The following is a 17,560-nucleotide window of genomic DNA, read 5'->3' as shown; positions in this document are numbered from 1 at the left end:
ATGAAATGCTCTGCAATTGAATAATTCTGGGGTCAATAACTCTGTCAAAGAGTAATCAAGGAAACCAAGATTCAAAAAACACAACATTACTGTCAGATGGAAGGGACAGTGTAGTCAGAACGGGCCAACATACTGTCAGATGGGACAGTGTAGTCAGAACGGGCAAATGTACTGTCAGATGAGACAGAGTAGTCAGAATGGGCCAATATAATGTCAGATGGGACACTGTAGTCAGAATGGGCCAATGTACTGTCAGATGGGACAGTGTAGTCAGAACAGGCCAATGTACTGTCAGATGGGAGGAACAGTGTAGTTAGAATCGACCAATGTACTGTCAGATGGGACAGTGTAGTCAGAATGGGCCAATATAATGTCAGATGAGAGGAATAATATACATTCAGATGGATTGGAGAAGAAAAAAAACAGTTCATTTCAATCTGTAACCAAATAATGTCTTCTAAATTTCATGGAACTTCCTTAAAATATGTCCAATATTCGAAGTACACTAATTTTTTCTATAATCTGGAAACGCTGTACTACACTGAGATAAATATTCTATTTCTTTTGAAATCTTCAAGTAAATTTTTGGCCCTGCATTGGTTTTAATTGCACGAATTATTACTTTGTGATATCAAGTTCAAGATCAAATTCAAAATTTTGAAAAAATAATTGATAAATGATGCATTTTTTATGGTGGTTTTTCTTTGCCTTAATCTAATTTTGTTGATTTCTGATGTTTGTAGACTATTTCCAAGTTGTCTGCTGCAATTGTAGCATGATGCTTGGTTAGGAAAAAATGATTTTGTCCTTATGTCAATAGTTTTTGACAATGTGTGTCATTAATGTGTCTATGTGTTGTTTTTGAATTTTTAGTTTATTTTTAAGAAGGGTCATCATTCTGTTACCCTGGGTTTTATCACTTTTGATGTCAGGCCTTTCCCAGCTTACTTGAAAGTGTGTTTACACTTATTGAAGACCTTTTGGTGATCTCTCAAGTATTTACTATTTTTTTTTCATAAAAGTCACGTGACGGTGCATTTTTTTTGCATTTCACCATATCTGTTCCTTTTTCTATTAATAGTTTTGTTACATTCATTGATACTTGATACTCCTATTCCTTACCTTTCTACAAACTTTTCATATGAAGTATTGGTCACATGTCTGTATTCTCCTGCATCCTTTTCCCCACCATCTTGTTGCCTAAGGACTAGGTGCATTGAGGCCATCATATGGGCAATATTTTCTCTCTGTATGTTATCCATCCAACCAACATCTACAAGTATTTACATGTTATAAGATAGGAGCATTATTTATAAGGAATAAAACTGGGTGCTTATTGAATTCCCCTAGAAAATATCTATAGCTGAATAAATTATGACTGTCTTAAGCCAATTTTCTCTTGCACTGACATCACCTATAATTTTTTATAAAATATACCAGAGATATCTATACTTTATTTTAAATAGACCATGAATACCTTACCATATAAACAGTCATTTTTCACAGAAGTTAAGCTTTATAAAGTGTTATCATCATTATAGCTTTACAATCTACAATGATGATAACACTTTATAGTCAATATATAACCTACCCAGTTTTTGACAATGTTTTCTTTTACTTCATCAAATATGATTTTAGTCAAATACATTTGACACTATGTTCACAATTACTAAGCTGCATAGTTACCTTTGAGGTGATACATTGCATGTTCTATGAGGGTGGATTTGGACCAGTGTGGGAACCACAAGAAGTTGACATTCTCGGTGAATGCAGGGTATTCCCTGCATCGTCTCTGGAACTGCTGACCTCCATCACATGTAATCATACAGATACGGAAGTTGTTTCTAACGATGCCAAGGAAAAAGTTCCATGCTGTATCCCTTGTGTAAGTCAGTCCAGCTAATGTCACTTCTGTCCTTATAGAATTAATGATGGTAGTTTGTTCCTCATATGTGAACAAATGACTGATAGAACCAGACACTATAAATTCAATTAGGAAAACTAAGAAATCTTCCTCCATCAACTCTTCTTCATGTAGTAACAATAAAATTTTCTCTCCCTAAAATGAAGATTGATTATCACCACTCATGCTTATTCATAGAGTTAAAATGAAATAAAAGTATTGGGTTTTTACATATTTCAATGATAAAAATAGGGCATTTAGTGATACCCTGCCATGTAATGATGAGAAAAAAAGGATGCCAAATTTTCAAAATGGCCTAACTTGAAAACAACGCTTTAAATTTTTCTGAAAACTGAACCTCACCTGTATTTAATTGTACTTTACAATTGTGAAAACTTTAAAAAAAAATTCATCGTACTGTTCTAAGATATCATCAAAAAACCGTCAGGTGATAGACAGACATGCATATTTTTGGATGGTATTACATCAAACGTCACCACTAAGAGTGGTGGGTCATTATGTGATACCCTACTGACTTAAATAACCTACATGAAACTTTAAATTGACCTCATTTCAAAACTTTAAAATGTCCTAATCAGAACAAAAGGAGCAACACCATACTTATTATCATGTTGCCACCTTTAGAAGTGTAGGTTAAACTTTTGATGTACAGTAAACTGGATCAAGCTTCAAGCAGTTTTGATACTTGTTGTAAACTAACCTTTGACCCTGCTCTTGTATAACACTGAACCAAGTCTGATTTGAACTGTTCCATTTTGTACTCCCTGGAGCTCTGCAGAGAACATGGACTGACTTGGTACACAGTGTAGCCACACAGGTGGGCAGCTAACTTGGCTATGACTGTACACCTACCAGGGCATCCTTCAGCAACTAGAACTGTGTGTGCACTCTCCTGTGGGGAGGCTATTGTCCTTGCCAGTCTACATACTTGTCCTATCACACTCTGCAACATAAAACAGCAATTGTTTTACATTTATTACTTACAAAGAAAAATAGTCAAAAATGTTTTTATGATAATAAGAGAGTGCAAAATTTTGTAGAATGCATTACTTACAATTTAGTTTTAAAACTAAATTAAAAAATTACAGTGTACAAAAATTATAAATCAATACCAATACTTTTTCATTTTCTTTTCCCATAAACCAAGATATTTCCATGAACATTTCAATCTATAATTTCTTCAATATTCAATAAGAAAACAAACCTTGTACAGCGCTAGCTTGATCCTAGGATGTATTTTATTGTATTCCTCAACACCTTTAATCATCAGATCCTCCACTTCCTTTTGTTTAAATCTTGATTTATATAGATCTGTCTTGGCGTCATCCTCAGAGATACTGGAAATGTGACGAGCATCAATCATACCTGCTGTAACTACACCACTGTCCTGCTCTACCAAATTACTGAACAATGGCTCCTTATTTGAGATTAGCAATCGGATCTACAAATAAACAAATACCAAAAGACTTAACAAAGGAAAGTTTTACTTCTTTCTTATAAGATAATCTGTAATTTGGTGCTTTTGGATAACAAATAAAGAAATACATAGTACTCCATACATTTAAAAAACCGACTACTTAGATGGGGATTCTATTATTTTTCATGTTGTAGATATAGTGAGAGAAATAAAACTCTGATCACAATATTAGATTTTATTATTTGTAGCTTTCTCTGTATTTTACTGATATGTTTGCATTAAATTTGGAAGTAATAAAGGGACTTTCAGTAACTGGTGTTAATAACATGGTTAACAGAGTACCTGTTCATCACTGGTAAATTCTTTCTTGACAGCTGTAATGAATGCTTGTTTGTATCTCTTATAGTCCACTTCTGTCACCAGTCTGTGCCCATAAACCCATGAACATTCATGTCTCCATAGCAACAATAAATCTCTATGGGAACATGCTGGTTGAAGTGATAAACACAAATTCCTAAATACAAATATATACATGATGATAATTAAAGGGAAATATCAGAGATTTTGATGGTGACCATTACAAACTGTTGACTCCCATGAATCAGCCAGTTGATATCGGACATCAACCAAAACACCTTACAACAATATGCCCCATCTAAATAAAGCCAAACACAACACCTTACAACATATGCCCCATCTATATAAAGCCAAACACAACACCTTACAACATATGCCCCATCTATATAAAGCCAAACACAACACCTTACAACATATGCCCCATCTATATAAAGCCAAACACAACACCTTACAACATATGCCCCATCTATATAAAGCCAAGCACAACACCTTACAACATATGCCCCATCTATATAAAGCCAAACACAAAATTTGAAATCAATCCATCCACTGGAAGTAAGATAACTGCTATGAAATTTGGATGGATGGATTAGTGATTCCAATATATCATCCCCTCGCTGATTGGGCTTTAATACAAAAAATGAAAATAAACAATAATAAGTACATTGTATTTTTCATTAACTCAAAGATTATCTTGGTCATTATTTCAATTAGTCAGTATATATGGTCTATCATTGTTTGTGGACAGTTTAGAAACTGGCTAGTAAGCTGATAATTATATTATGAAAAAGAATGATGGAACAATGTTTAAAATGCAAAATAGGTACACTACATTAAAAATTCATATAAAAAATACAGCTGAGCTTACTTGAAGATAACAGAGAGATCTCTGGTGGTGAATATATAATGACATCTCTGGGCTGTTGACAGAAACATATGACGTAATCTGTCCTGTAATTCTACATTCACTTTGACCATCAATGACAAAAGTTTTCTCATGGATTCTTCTTCAGCCTTTACTTTGTTAATGGCCTGTAAAAATAATAAAAAAAACTAGACTGACCTTACGAAACTCTATCATCTTACATTAAAAGCTGTTTAATTCAACTACATGCCCAGCATTTCAGTTCTTCATACCAATTTGAAAAAAAAAGTGATACAATTTTTAAATCAGGCTAGTCATTATATATGTGTACAAAGGAAGTCAAATCATTCTGTCATACAAAGAGTACCCTTTACCAAGATTCTTGCCCTGCTGACGAAGATTTCAAAGTTAACAATTACGGTAACAATCTTATACAATTAAGTGTATTAATTTAAAAAAGTGATACCAAACAAATCCAGTTAAGGTACATAAAAAACTGCTGGATATTATACCAATTTTTAGACAGTGTTTTGAATTCCAAGTTTAAATAACTGTGACTTTTCATAGTCCTGCAAAAATACCAGACTTAAAAAAAGACTTAATACAGTTTAGCAGATTTTAATTTTAATTTTATTTTTCTAGTAATGATACCAACCAATTTAACCTTCAAATGTTCAACAATCACCAGAAATCAATGTTCAGCATTTTCCAAGCCTTTCCATCAAAGCTAGGTTTTTATTACATTCAAAAATAGATATTATCACAGTGAGTAATTGATGAGCATGAGAATTACTTGGTCGGCATTCCAATGGGAACAAATTGTGCTCCTTTACTTGCTTACCTATTCCTTCACTATTATGAGGCTGATTTTATAGCTGATCTGATCCGAAAGAAAGAATATCTTTTAGCTAGATCCATTAATCTCAGTTTCCGCTATATAGATGACATATTATCTTTAAACAATCCTAATTTCAGGGATTTGATACATCGCATCTAACCCAAAGAATCTGAGATAAAGGATACTACAGACACTGTGAAGTCAGCCTCATATCTTGACCTACACTTAGAAATCGATGGTAAAGGAAAACTATTGACCAAACTTTATGACAAACGTGATGACTTTCCATTCAAAATTGTCAACTTTCCTTTCATCTGTGGCAACATCCCTTCAGCACCTGCGTATGGAGTGTTCATATCACAATTCATATGTTATGCCAGAGCTTGCTGAAACTACTCAGACTTCTTGTATCACGCTATAACTCTAACAAATAGGCTTCTGGAACAGGGTTATGTTGCTACAAGATTGAAGTCATCACTACAGAAGTTTGATGGTCGTCATCATGAACTAGTGGATCGTTACGGTGTATCCATCTGCACCATGAAAACTGATTTATACAACGGGTCGTAGTTTTCATTTCCTCGTTTGTCTACCCTGGACTTGACTTTTTATGAGCAACTCGGTGGGTGTAAGCAGAGGACACTTACCCTACCGGTGCACCTGGTCCATGCTCCAAGTTTTTAGTGGAGTCCAAGTTGCTCATTTGCTTTTGTTACTTTGTATGTATGATTTTAGTTACTTTATGTTCTATGTTGTGTATGTCTGTTTTCCATGTCTGTTCTTTGTCCCTGGATTACATTCTTTTGATTACCGCTATAACCTTGGTTTCCTTGATTACTCTTTCAAGGTACATATTACAGAATTCTATACACAATACTTTCATTTTTGATAATATCTTTTTAAAACATTTTTTGAACAGCACAATTTTTAAAAGTGTGAACAATATAATCTAACCCCAATAAATTATAACCAAAATTTGGTAAGGGAGGTAATAAATATTTCAATACTATTTCAACAGTTTTAGAAACATGTACCGCCCTTTTAAAAAAAATCACATTTTCATTGAAATCGCAGAGTATAATCTTTCTTTACAAGGAATTGCTACTACTATATTTCTGAGATTACAAGGTAATAAAGTTTTAAACAATCAATTTTCTAAACCATAGAAATGGTATATAGTTTTTATCTATTGTTATTATATAATCTGTACATCAAATATTATGTTTCAAGATTCTTGTTTTAACAAAGGATACTGTTTATGTGCTTGTTCACAATGTTATCAATTTTGTAAGGAACTTTGAAAATGTTAAAAAGAACTTTGACAATTCATCTAAAAACAACCAATTCACAAAGTTGAACCAATTATTTCTAAAATCGGAAGAAACAGTAAATTACAATGAAAATAAAGATGTTGTAGTTTCAACATTAACCCTGTAGTAATAAACAGTAAATTACAATACAAGAAATTCAAACCATATGAACAACAATGACCATTTATGAAACTCTACCTTCTGATCCATATGATGAGCAGACATGCCACTTCCAGCTGTTTCTGGCAGTATAAAATGACAGTGAAGTAAAGTACTAAACACAGTCTGTAGCTCCTCTTGGCCAGGGTATGGACAGTGGAACACAGCAAAATGTCTGAGAAATCTCTGACTGAGTTTAGGTACATTGGCAGTGGTATTGGGATTGATTGTACTAACATAGGTGACATTCTTTACATATCTCCATGCATGTGTGTCTTGATTGTAGAATCCTCCATCATCAATATGTTCCCTAACAAGTTCTATAGCAGTCTGATGTCCCCATTGATCAACCTACAAAAGACAAGTTTTAATTTGTGAATAATTAAATCTCTAAACTTAATTTAAGAGTCTTATGCCAATATTTTTGCTTCATAGTCATTATCTTTTTTTTTTTGAGAAGTTTATATGTATACTAGGTCTATAATACACATTTTTAATGCAGTTGCTAATTGTCATTCTGTTAAGGTAGGAGTTACGTAAATGAATGCCCCAAGCAAATTGCGGGAAAAAACGCTGACGTTGTGTTACTGTTATTTCCCTTCAACCACTGACTAAAATGTCCAGTAATCGAAATTCCCGTGGATATTTTGTTCGTTAATTGTATTTTACTAAATTACATAATCTTTGTGGAATAGACAGACCAGAAGATGTTCACAAGAACTGAGAAAAAAAAAATAGAAGCAGGCGTAAGTAATAACAACAATTTGGAATGGCAACAGGGTAGAAGAGTAGTAGTATTGGGACATGTGGCAGATAAGCTGTTCTATAGGTGTAAAAAACTATAATTCTCCACTGTTTAATCAAAGAAAAGATATGGTCTTGGGAGCATCTTTATGATAATTGATGTATGCCTAAAAAGACATAAAGGATGTATAAAGAAAACGAAATCTCTGAAAACATTTTTATTACATATCTGATAGATTTCATATACGCACTTCCACCCTCGCTTTAAATACATAGATACAAAGAAAAACGAGTAACTTTAGAAATAAAGTGAACCTATAAGAAAAAAATATGTTCATGTTGAACATATCTGAGATACAACTCTAATTCCTTTGTTTTTGTCCACAAGGTGACACAGAAAACAGCAAGCACAGACAAAAATCCCGGGATGAAAAGACAACACTAAATAATGTAGTAAGCCATGTTCTGTTATTTGGACATGTACTTCTCTCGGGTCCACTTTTTACCATTCAAAAATAGATTGTCGAATTTCTAAAGGAAATCTGTGACATCCTGAGCACTAATTCACTCTAGAAAAGTATCTTATATTTTGTGAGGGTGTCGAAAAAAATGAGACAATTGGAAATTTCCGCCAATCCTCCAAATGAAAATAAATGACCGGTCATGTATCGAAGAATAAAATATGAAAACGAGTTAAATGAACGGTTAGACAGTTTGCAAAATATTATATTGTTACCTTTTTGTAAAATCTTTTGCATGAAATTTATTATTTGGTTGAATTTGGAAGCACTTGTGTGTGTGTGTGTGTGTGTGTGTGTGTGAATACTGTTGAACACACTTAGTCTGGGAATTTATTTGTTTTATAAAACTTTTTTGTATGTATAATACAATATTTTATCCTACTTTGACATGGGAATGGCCGGGTCCTTACCAAACTACCAATTTCCTGGCTGAATTGAAGATACCACCAATAAGCATAAAAAAATTAAAGCAAAAAGAAAGAGAAATAGGTAAAAGGATTGACAGCTGCACAAATGTGTCTTGCCAAAGAGCCATACAAGAGGAAATAGCCCTGAATAAATATACACATACAAAGTTATTATATATATTCAACCGAACAAGGGAAGGTCGAGGAGAAAACAACAGATATCAAACAAACAAGACACGATTGGCATCCCTAGGACAATAAACTATAAAATAAATCAAAGTACCCTTGTACTGAATCAATTTATATCAATCGTTTAATTTTTCATGCTTCAAACAATCGTCAAATTGAAAAAATAGGGTTAAGATAAAATCAAAGAACCAGGTCGTTTTAAATGAATCTTAACACAAGTTTGTTGTTATAAATTGTTATAATTATACACTTTTATTTAAATTCACCATTCTGATTACAAATGATGGTCATTTTATCTTTAAAGTATCATATTAAAATTCTATTGGTACTTTAGCAGTGCGCCACTTACTATAATATCTGGGTTCGTTTGTTGTTTTACATGGAATACTAAAACTATACTAGTTGGCATTTTTCAGTTTCTATATTATCAAGTCGAAATTCAATTTAGCGAACTGCAGATCGAAACTGTCAGTCAAATTATTCAAACTTCAGCCACAATCGTTGAAATCAAATCTCCCCTTATTTACATGTACATGAACTACTCATCTATCCACAACTTATTCTCAGTTGATAAGCTATTATATAGTTTAAATGTACAAATTGTCGCATAGACACCCATACAGATGATTAACACAGCAATAATGCCATAGACTGACACCATTCCTTAGAAAATTACCATGCCACTGTCTTTGCAAAGTTCTATTTTATTTGTCATTTCTTTTACCGATAGTCGTGCTAAAATTCTGTTGAAATTAATGAAGACCAATCCACACTACTTATTTTCGACCTAGCAGTCACTTTTAGTTCATTTGATTCAGCTTTTTTAGTTGATGTTGTTAGTTTTTTGTTGTTTTGTTTTTTTTTCTTCTATTATTTGCTCAGTTTTGCCCAAACAATGCATATCATTTTTTACCACTTGTATTGGAAATCAAACCAAAATAATATAATAATTGGATAAAGGGGAGATCGACTCAAACCCGAGAGGAACAAGAGGCTCCCAGGAGCCTGAATCACTCACCTTGTTGAATTTTGCCTTTCAAGGGCAATAAATTAAACAAGAAGTTGTCAACAATTTTGACTCAAGAAAACTTTGATAGGACTTATCATAAGGGTCATTTCAGCAAATGAAAGTTTAAATCTATCATAGATTTCAAGACATTGGCTGAAAACTGTAAAAAAAAAAAACAAAACCTGTCATTTTCCCCTGTCAAGGGCAATAACTCTTATAAGGAGGCATCTGACAACTTTTATGCCTGAAGACCTTTGTAGTCCTAAATATTAGGATCATTTCAGCTACTGAAAGAATTTGGCTAAACCTAACGGTTTTGGAGATATATGCGAAAAACTAATGTCTGACCCCTATGTTCTATTTTTAATTATAGTGGCCATGTTTTTCGACAGATAAAAAAAAAACCACATCAGTTCTATGAAGGAACATTCATACCAAGTTTGGTTCAAATTGGTCAAGTAGTGTCAGAGGAGAAGATTTTTGAAAGAAATAACATAAAAAATAGCAAAAAAATGTTGAAAAAGGGCAATAACTCCAACATGGCTTAACAGATTAAAATGAAAATTTGACCACAGATAGATCTCATCATGCTGAACACTTTTACCAGTGTCAGAATTTAGCTAACCCTAATGGTTTTGGAGAAATATGCAAAAAACTACTGTCTGACCCCTATGTTCTAATTTTAGTAACGGTGGCCATGTTTTTTGACAGATCAAAAATCCCCAACACAGTTCTATGCAGGATACCCCAAGGAACATTCATACTAAGTTTGATTCAAATTGGTCAAGTAGTGTCATCGGAGAAGAGTTTTGAAAATTGTTAACGACGATGACGAGAAGACGACGACAACAACGACGGATGCCAAGTGATGGCAATAGCTCACATGGCCTTTTGGAAAATTTTAAGGAATAGTGTGTGGGATTTATAGATACTCTGTCACTTATGAAGGAGTTTTCAGTAAAGCGGAAAATTGAAAAAAAAAATTTTGTCAGGTAGTACTAGTAACTGATTTATTAAGCATATCATATGACGCTCATGATGCCATCAGGACGTGAAAGCTTTGCAAATGCTGAAAAAAAAAATGATTAATAGTCACACCTTCACCGTTCAATTCATCATGAATTCATTTAGACAAAACAGGACAGGGACATTAATATCCGAAGTGAAACTGTCTCATCTGTTCCGTCTAGTGTAATTTCAAAACCTTTGGTTAAGAAAAATGCGTCATCTGGATTAGAACTATCACTGCTTTGCATTTGAGATTAGCAAATCAATGCAGAACGTGGAAGTTGTAAAACAGCTACTAGGCAAAAAAACTTATCAATGGAAAGCCAAGAGTAGCAAAAAACAAAATATTTTGATCAATTGCTTCATTTTTGACAGGGAATGACAAAAAAAAACACCAAAAAAAAACAAAACAAAATAACAAAAAAATGTAACGATCGTATACCTGTCCATTTCATCTATATTTTGAAGTTATCATTAAGTTATTTTGATACAAATGTGTGTTATTTTATGATTACATTTGAGTCGATCTTTCCGCATGCAAATTTCAGAAAAATTCTATGACGCAATATTTATGTATCTTCTACCTTAATATGTTCTGATATTTTTTATTTATATTATGCTAAATTGGAGTATATATATACCTGGGATAGGTTGATATCATCAATCATACACAGAAGTTTCTTGTTGCCTTTGGGTACATAGGTCTTTCCATGTTTCCATTCTAACTTCTCATCCAGACGGTCATACAATAATCGAGCATTGGTAAACCTGACAATTACAAAAATGTCAATAAACCAACAACAAATCACACAACACTGATGCTGTGATTTTCACTTTTAAGCTATAAAAATTCTCAGCAAATATTTTCACAAGTGTTCTCCATTTCCAAGGAAAAAAATATCAAATAGTACAAGTTTGCACATTCTTACTAATCATGAAGTCCAAGTTTTTGTCAAAATCTGAAATTTATAAATAGTGTAAAGAGCTTTTTTTGGACTTACCTACATATCAAAGGTATTTTTATCTAATTGGAAATAATAGAAATAGTAGATGTAAGTTACATACCTGTTGGCGGGTATAGACAATGACAGGACCTCAGCCACTTCACCTGAACATACAGTACGAATTCTATCATTGATGATGGAAGATTTACCACATCCATTCTCTCCAACCAGAATTACAGGTTTTCCATACTCTGTTAGTGTTCCTATCAGGAAGGATAATTGCTGCAGAAAACAATAATGAATAAACATTAAAACCCAATAACTCAATTTATATCATATTGAAGGAGAGATATTTTGCTCAAGAAAATGAAGTAAGAAAGAAATGACAGGCAATTTCACTCCTTAAACCATTTTATATCTGACAACTCTTCTCTTAATGGTAGGAAAACAACAGCTATTCTACATATCACAGTCATCTGAAGGGTAGAAAAACAACAGCTATTCTACATATTACAATCATCTGAAGGGTAGAAAAACAACAGCTATTCTACATATCACAATCATCTGAAGGGTAGGAAAACAGCTATTCTCATATCACAATCATCTGAAGGGTAGGATTTAACATATGTTCATGGTTATAATAAATAGTCATATCTGCATAGACATATGAAAAAACAAAGCTAAAACATACCTACTTTCTTACTTGATTTATTTTTTTAACAATCAGATAAGAATTCATTATAATAAACGTATTACTATAGGAATAAATGACATTTTGTTTTTTAAAGTGACTTTATCACAGTTTATATCAAATAAGTCCGCTACAACCAGCCCTGATATTAACCGTAATGAAGTCACCATCTAACACAAATTGTCATTCATTCCTTTTATCAGTAATTTGCGAAGAATAAAAGAAAATGATGCTTGTTATCTGAAATTTGTTTAAAGTAATACCCAAAAGTATTTATTAAATGTGGACTATTTTATTGGATGACCATTAATCCTGAGATATGAGATATGATAAAGTTGGAAAGCATATGTGTCAGCTGATGAAGCGATGGGGATTGGTTGGCATATCACAAGATTATTTTTTTGACATCTTTTGTGCTTTATTATGAAGGATTTTAAAATTCTTTAATGATGTTGTCAGTTCTCCTGAAGATAAGTCACTCCTTGTGGTGAAAATGTCAGAAATGATACAACACTTGCTTGAAGTCCAAAGGATGATAAACAATGTTGGTTACAATCCATGTTATATGTTTTATTTGATAATAGAACTTTATAATACTGCTGTTCATGTATTGCATTTCATTTGTATTTAATAACAAAATTGCTTATAGTAACGGTACAAGTACAAATTTGTCGGTCGTTGCAACATCACAATGAAACGTAATTTCATTTGCTTTCAAAACAAGAGGCTCCCAGGAGCCTGAATCATTCACCTGATTAGCTTTTGTCTTTCAAGGGCAGTAAATTTAACAAATAGTTGTCCAAAAATTTTGACTCAAGAAGACTTTGGTAGGACTTATCATAAGATCATATCAGCAATTGAAAGTTTCTTTCTATCTATTAGAGTTTTCAAGATATTGGCTAAAAACTAAACAAACCTGTCATTTTTCATCATTCCAGGGCAACTCTTGAGCTAAAAAGGGAATCCCTATGTAGATAATTGGAGCATACCTATTTCAAACTGACCAGATAATTTCTTGTATCAAGTTAGTTTGCCCATCCAAGCTTTACCAGCAAGTATGCATCAAAGGAATTTTGTACAAATTACCAATACTTACCTCTACAGATACAGTATGTACAAAGGATTCAGCAGATATGCCTTTCCTACTCTCTCCACTGTACTGTTGTAAGGTATCTTTCCATCTGACAAATTCATGATCATCTCCATCAACCATGAAATCAAATATAGTCCCTTCTTCTGATGGGTATTCAATGTGGTGCTCAAACTGTTCCTTCCACCAATTACTAAAAGATTCACGGTACTTCTCTTCCAGAGTACCACCAAATGCCCAGATAGCAGCAAAGTTAAAATATCTCTCATACTCAACATCACTAAGCTCTTGTGTGGAGGTATTGTTTACTACAGCCTTCAATACAAGTAATGTCAATTGTCAATTATAGTTTATTAGACCTTATCTGTTTATAATCTGATTGTGATCAAAATGTATGTGTTATTGTACAAAGATTTGTTCTTATTAACATAGAATATACAGCAGTTTGGTATTAGAATAGATATTCTTCTTTAAACATTTGAATATGCATAAATGATTAACTAACCTCCAATAGAGTACAGAAGGTTCCTATCATATTCTCGATGTTATGTTGTATGACACGTTTGTACTGTGGTAAATTCTTCTTTGTTCCACCTAACATGTGTGGAGTACAACAATCAGATAAATAATCTATAATCTTCTCAATATACACATCACAAAAACCAGTTAATAATTCTCGTTCACTCTCTGGACGATGTTCTAACCACTGGACTAACATCAGCTTCCATCCTACATCCTTAGGGGTCATCACCATAACACCTACATTAGCTAATAAGGCAGGACTCATGTGAGCTACTGATTCCATCTACAAATACAATAATTCATGGTCATTTTTGCTCAATTAAAAATTAAGGAATTTCATATTTAATGTCAAATCTAGATATTAGCCAGCATACAAATGTTCTTCAATTTTTTTTTCAAAATTTACAATGAAAAAACATAACAGAAAAATAGGGCATTAATGGAATATTAAGTGATACTCTGCATGTTATGGTGAAACTAGTGTCTCCAAGGGGCCAGAATTGCTCACCTGGTTCATTTTTCACCTTTTAAGGGCAAAAATACTAACAAGGAGTCATCCTGCAACTTCCACTCAAAAGAGACTTTTGTATTCCTTATTGTAAAGATAATTTCATTAATTGAAAGTTTTTTTCTATTGAATATAGTTTTCAAGATATTAGCTAAAAACTACAAAAACACCATTTTTGGCTTTTCAAGGGCAAAAACTTTTACAAAGAGTCATCCTACAAATTCCATCAAATAGAGACTTTAGTAGAGCTCTTCAAGCCCAAAAGAATAGTGCCCTTTATTTTCCTCTATCTTTCGTAGTTTTTGAGATAGACCTTGAAATATGTGGCTTCACCCTATGTTCTATAAACAGACATGACAGCAATGTTTTCTAACAGATCAAAAATCGAAATGCAAATTTGTGCAGGACAACCCAGATAACATAATTTTCACTGAAAAATGTCACGTAGTTTCTGAAAAGATGTTTGAAAAAAGGTTTTCAGATGACAATAACATTGCCATTAAGTAGTGGCAATAGCTCACATAGCCCTTAAGAGCTTTAATGGAACAACACTGTAGTGAAATGCCAATTTAACATTTATATAATTTTTGTGTTGTTAAAATTAAAATGATTTTTTTTTTATTTAAAGTCTATAAGAAGTATTCATTATAATATACCAATTACAACCCATGTTGGAAGTGTGACCCTTCAGTTTCTTTCTTATAAAAGTATGATAACCCTTGGAAAGCTCTTGGGATTGGTATAATATAATACTCACCTCCCAGAGGAACCTGATAGTGTCAGCTATGACAATTCTCTCATTATTACCCAGAACAACTGATCCATCATTGTTCAATACAGCACCTAATAATTCCATCTGGGCTGGCTCAGACTTAAATAATAAAACAAAACTAATGGTGTTAAATTTGGTCAAGATATTTTGTTTCAATTTCAACAATACAATTTTTCATTAGACGAAATAGTTTGTACTCATATAATATGAGTAATGCTACTGTAAAGCATAAATCACGTACCTGCAACAATTTAAAGGGAGCATAAGAAATTTTTTACAAGGTAATACTTTGAATGACACTGAAACTTTAATAATAAGCTTTGGGTCAGCCTAAGAACTAAACAGTATACTACTGCTTAGTCGTCTTCTGTAACAAAATTTCAGCAAGCAGCACAAGGGGCTACCTTGCAAGAAGCAGGATCTATTCGTTATGCTTCACCATATACATTCTTTTTCTACTGTAACAAAGTTACATCTTTTCTTACGATAAAAGATTCTAAATAAATTTTAATAAAGATTATTTTTCATTTTTTTTATCTAAATTAATTCTTTCCTTGACAGAAAAGATGCAAGAAGTGTAAAAACTAACATTGCTTCAGCACACTAAAAAAGAAAATAGATTTCTGTGTCAGTTTACCTCTCCATCTAACTGTACAATTTTCATGATTGGTTTGGCCTTTAAGTCATAGTTTATATTAGGTGGTTGCACACAGAACTTTCGCAGAATTGATGCAAGTAAACCATCCTTCCATTCCCTACAATTACAAATTCCAACAATATAAATAAGCAATCTTAGAGATGAATTGCTGAGAGATAATTCAGGAATAACTGGTAATGGGCCTCCATCTGAAAATTATCAACTGCTATATATACATTTCACAAAGCTAGACATTACTAACACAAACAAATCATGTAAAAAATCTAAAATGGTTAAACAGAATGATTTATAGTCTAAAATGACATACTTAGTTTTAGGATCTAGATATCCTATCAGTTCACATACTTAGTTTTAGGGTCTAGATATCCCATCAGTTCACATATTTAGTTTTAGGATCTAGATATCCCATCAGTTCACATACTTAGTTTTAGGGTCTAGATATCCCATCAGTTCACATATTTAGTTTTAGGATCTAGATAATCCATCAGTTTACATATTTAGTTTTAGGATCTAGATATCCCATCAGTTCACATACTTAGTTTTAGGGTCTAGATATCCCATCAGTTCATCAGATTCTACAGCTTTGGTAAAAACATTCTGAACACTGATGATCTTCCCTCTGGCTCTCTCAGCTACAGCAAATGTCTTAATACATTCACTCTTACCACAACCAGGTGGTCCAACGACAAATATCTGGAAAAATATATATTCAAATTATAAATGGTACTGAAGAAAAAAAGATATTCAGACATCACTTGATTCAAAACCCTATAAATTAAAGATATTAAATCCATTTTGCTTTCACATTAATGTTTTTGTCATGCCATTAGTCATATGTTGCTTTTATTCTGAACTGGAATCTGTCTATTAAAGGTCTACAACACCTATAAGTGTTTGTCAAAAAATCATTTTGCTTCTATTACAATTTTCACCTTGCATGGTTTTTAATCTCTTAAATAATACTGTGAAAGTACTTTAATTTGTGGATACCAATTTTTGTGGATTAGGGAAAATACACAAGTTTGCGGATTTTTTAATTTGTGGTTTTGAGGTTTTTGGTACATACATCAATGGGAATCTGGTCTGGCTCATCCACAAAAACCATGAAAATTGGTATCCCACGAATAATAGTACTTTCACAGTATCTGTTTTAATAACTTGAATAGTACTTACTGTTTGGTGAGCTGCATTCAGCTGAGACAACTGAGCTACTCTCGCCTGGAATGCAACACCTGGAAGCAGATTTAATTCCCCTGTTGCTATGGCAATGGCATCCTGCATGTCTTCTATTACATGCTTCTGGTGAGCATCAAGGAAGTTCGGGGCTGTCTGTAATGCTACTACTGGAGTGTTCAGAGGAATAGAATCTGTGGCAAACAAAAATATGAAAATATATATTACCTAAACAGCTGAAAAACTGATCCAGCTACACAGACAAAAGGAATATTATAAAAACCCTAAAAATCATTTTTCTTATCATGGATAGTGGTTTAATATTTTTTTCCCCACAATATACCTATTTTGAACAAAATCTTACATTTTTTTGTGATTAATTTAAGAAGGCTTTAGTTTAATAACAATTGTAAAACATAAACACTGGCAGCTTTCATAAAAAACCTCTAACTTT

General features: G+C 32.8%; 1 protein-coding gene across 7 annotated transcripts in view; it reads right to left on the bottom strand.

The window, feature by feature from the left end:
• The window catches only part of LOC148615598 (uncharacterized), a 78,349-nt gene that overhangs the window by 25,023 nt on the left and 35,766 nt on the right, over positions 1-17,560 (bottom strand). For all 7 annotated transcript variants that reach the window (XM_088581986.1, XM_088581992.1, XM_088581988.1 and 4 more), the window contains 15 exons: positions 17,107-17,300; positions 16,469-16,626; positions 15,913-16,030; positions 15,261-15,374; positions 13,979-14,278; positions 13,480-13,788; positions 11,814-11,974; positions 11,390-11,516; positions 6,910-7,221; positions 4,567-4,730; positions 3,684-3,855; positions 3,129-3,365; positions 2,625-2,867; positions 1,687-2,059; positions 1,123-1,273 (listed from right to left, as the gene is read on the bottom strand). In XM_088581986.1, the coding sequence (XP_088438112.1) occupies positions 1,123-1,273; positions 1,687-2,059; positions 2,625-2,867; positions 3,129-3,365; positions 3,684-3,855; positions 4,567-4,730; positions 6,910-7,221; positions 11,390-11,516; positions 11,814-11,974; positions 13,480-13,788; positions 13,979-14,278; positions 15,261-15,374; positions 15,913-16,030; positions 16,469-16,626; positions 17,107-17,300 (3,133 nt within the window). The remainder of the gene's footprint in view (positions 1-1,122; positions 1,274-1,686; positions 2,060-2,624; positions 2,868-3,128; positions 3,366-3,683; positions 3,856-4,566; positions 4,731-6,909; positions 7,222-11,389; positions 11,517-11,813; positions 11,975-13,479; positions 13,789-13,978; positions 14,279-15,260; positions 15,375-15,912; positions 16,031-16,468; positions 16,627-17,106; positions 17,301-17,560) is intronic.

This window comes from Perna viridis, chromosome 5 (assembly GCF_037379345.1).
Source record: "Perna viridis isolate PV_CMFRI_1.1 ecotype Kerala chromosome 5, ASM3737934v1, whole genome shotgun sequence".
In the NCBI taxonomy this organism is placed as follows: Eukaryota; Metazoa; Mollusca; class Bivalvia; order Mytilida; family Mytilidae; genus Perna; species Perna viridis.
Note: the sequence above shows the minus strand (reverse complement) of the source record. Positions and strands in the feature narration are given on the sequence as shown.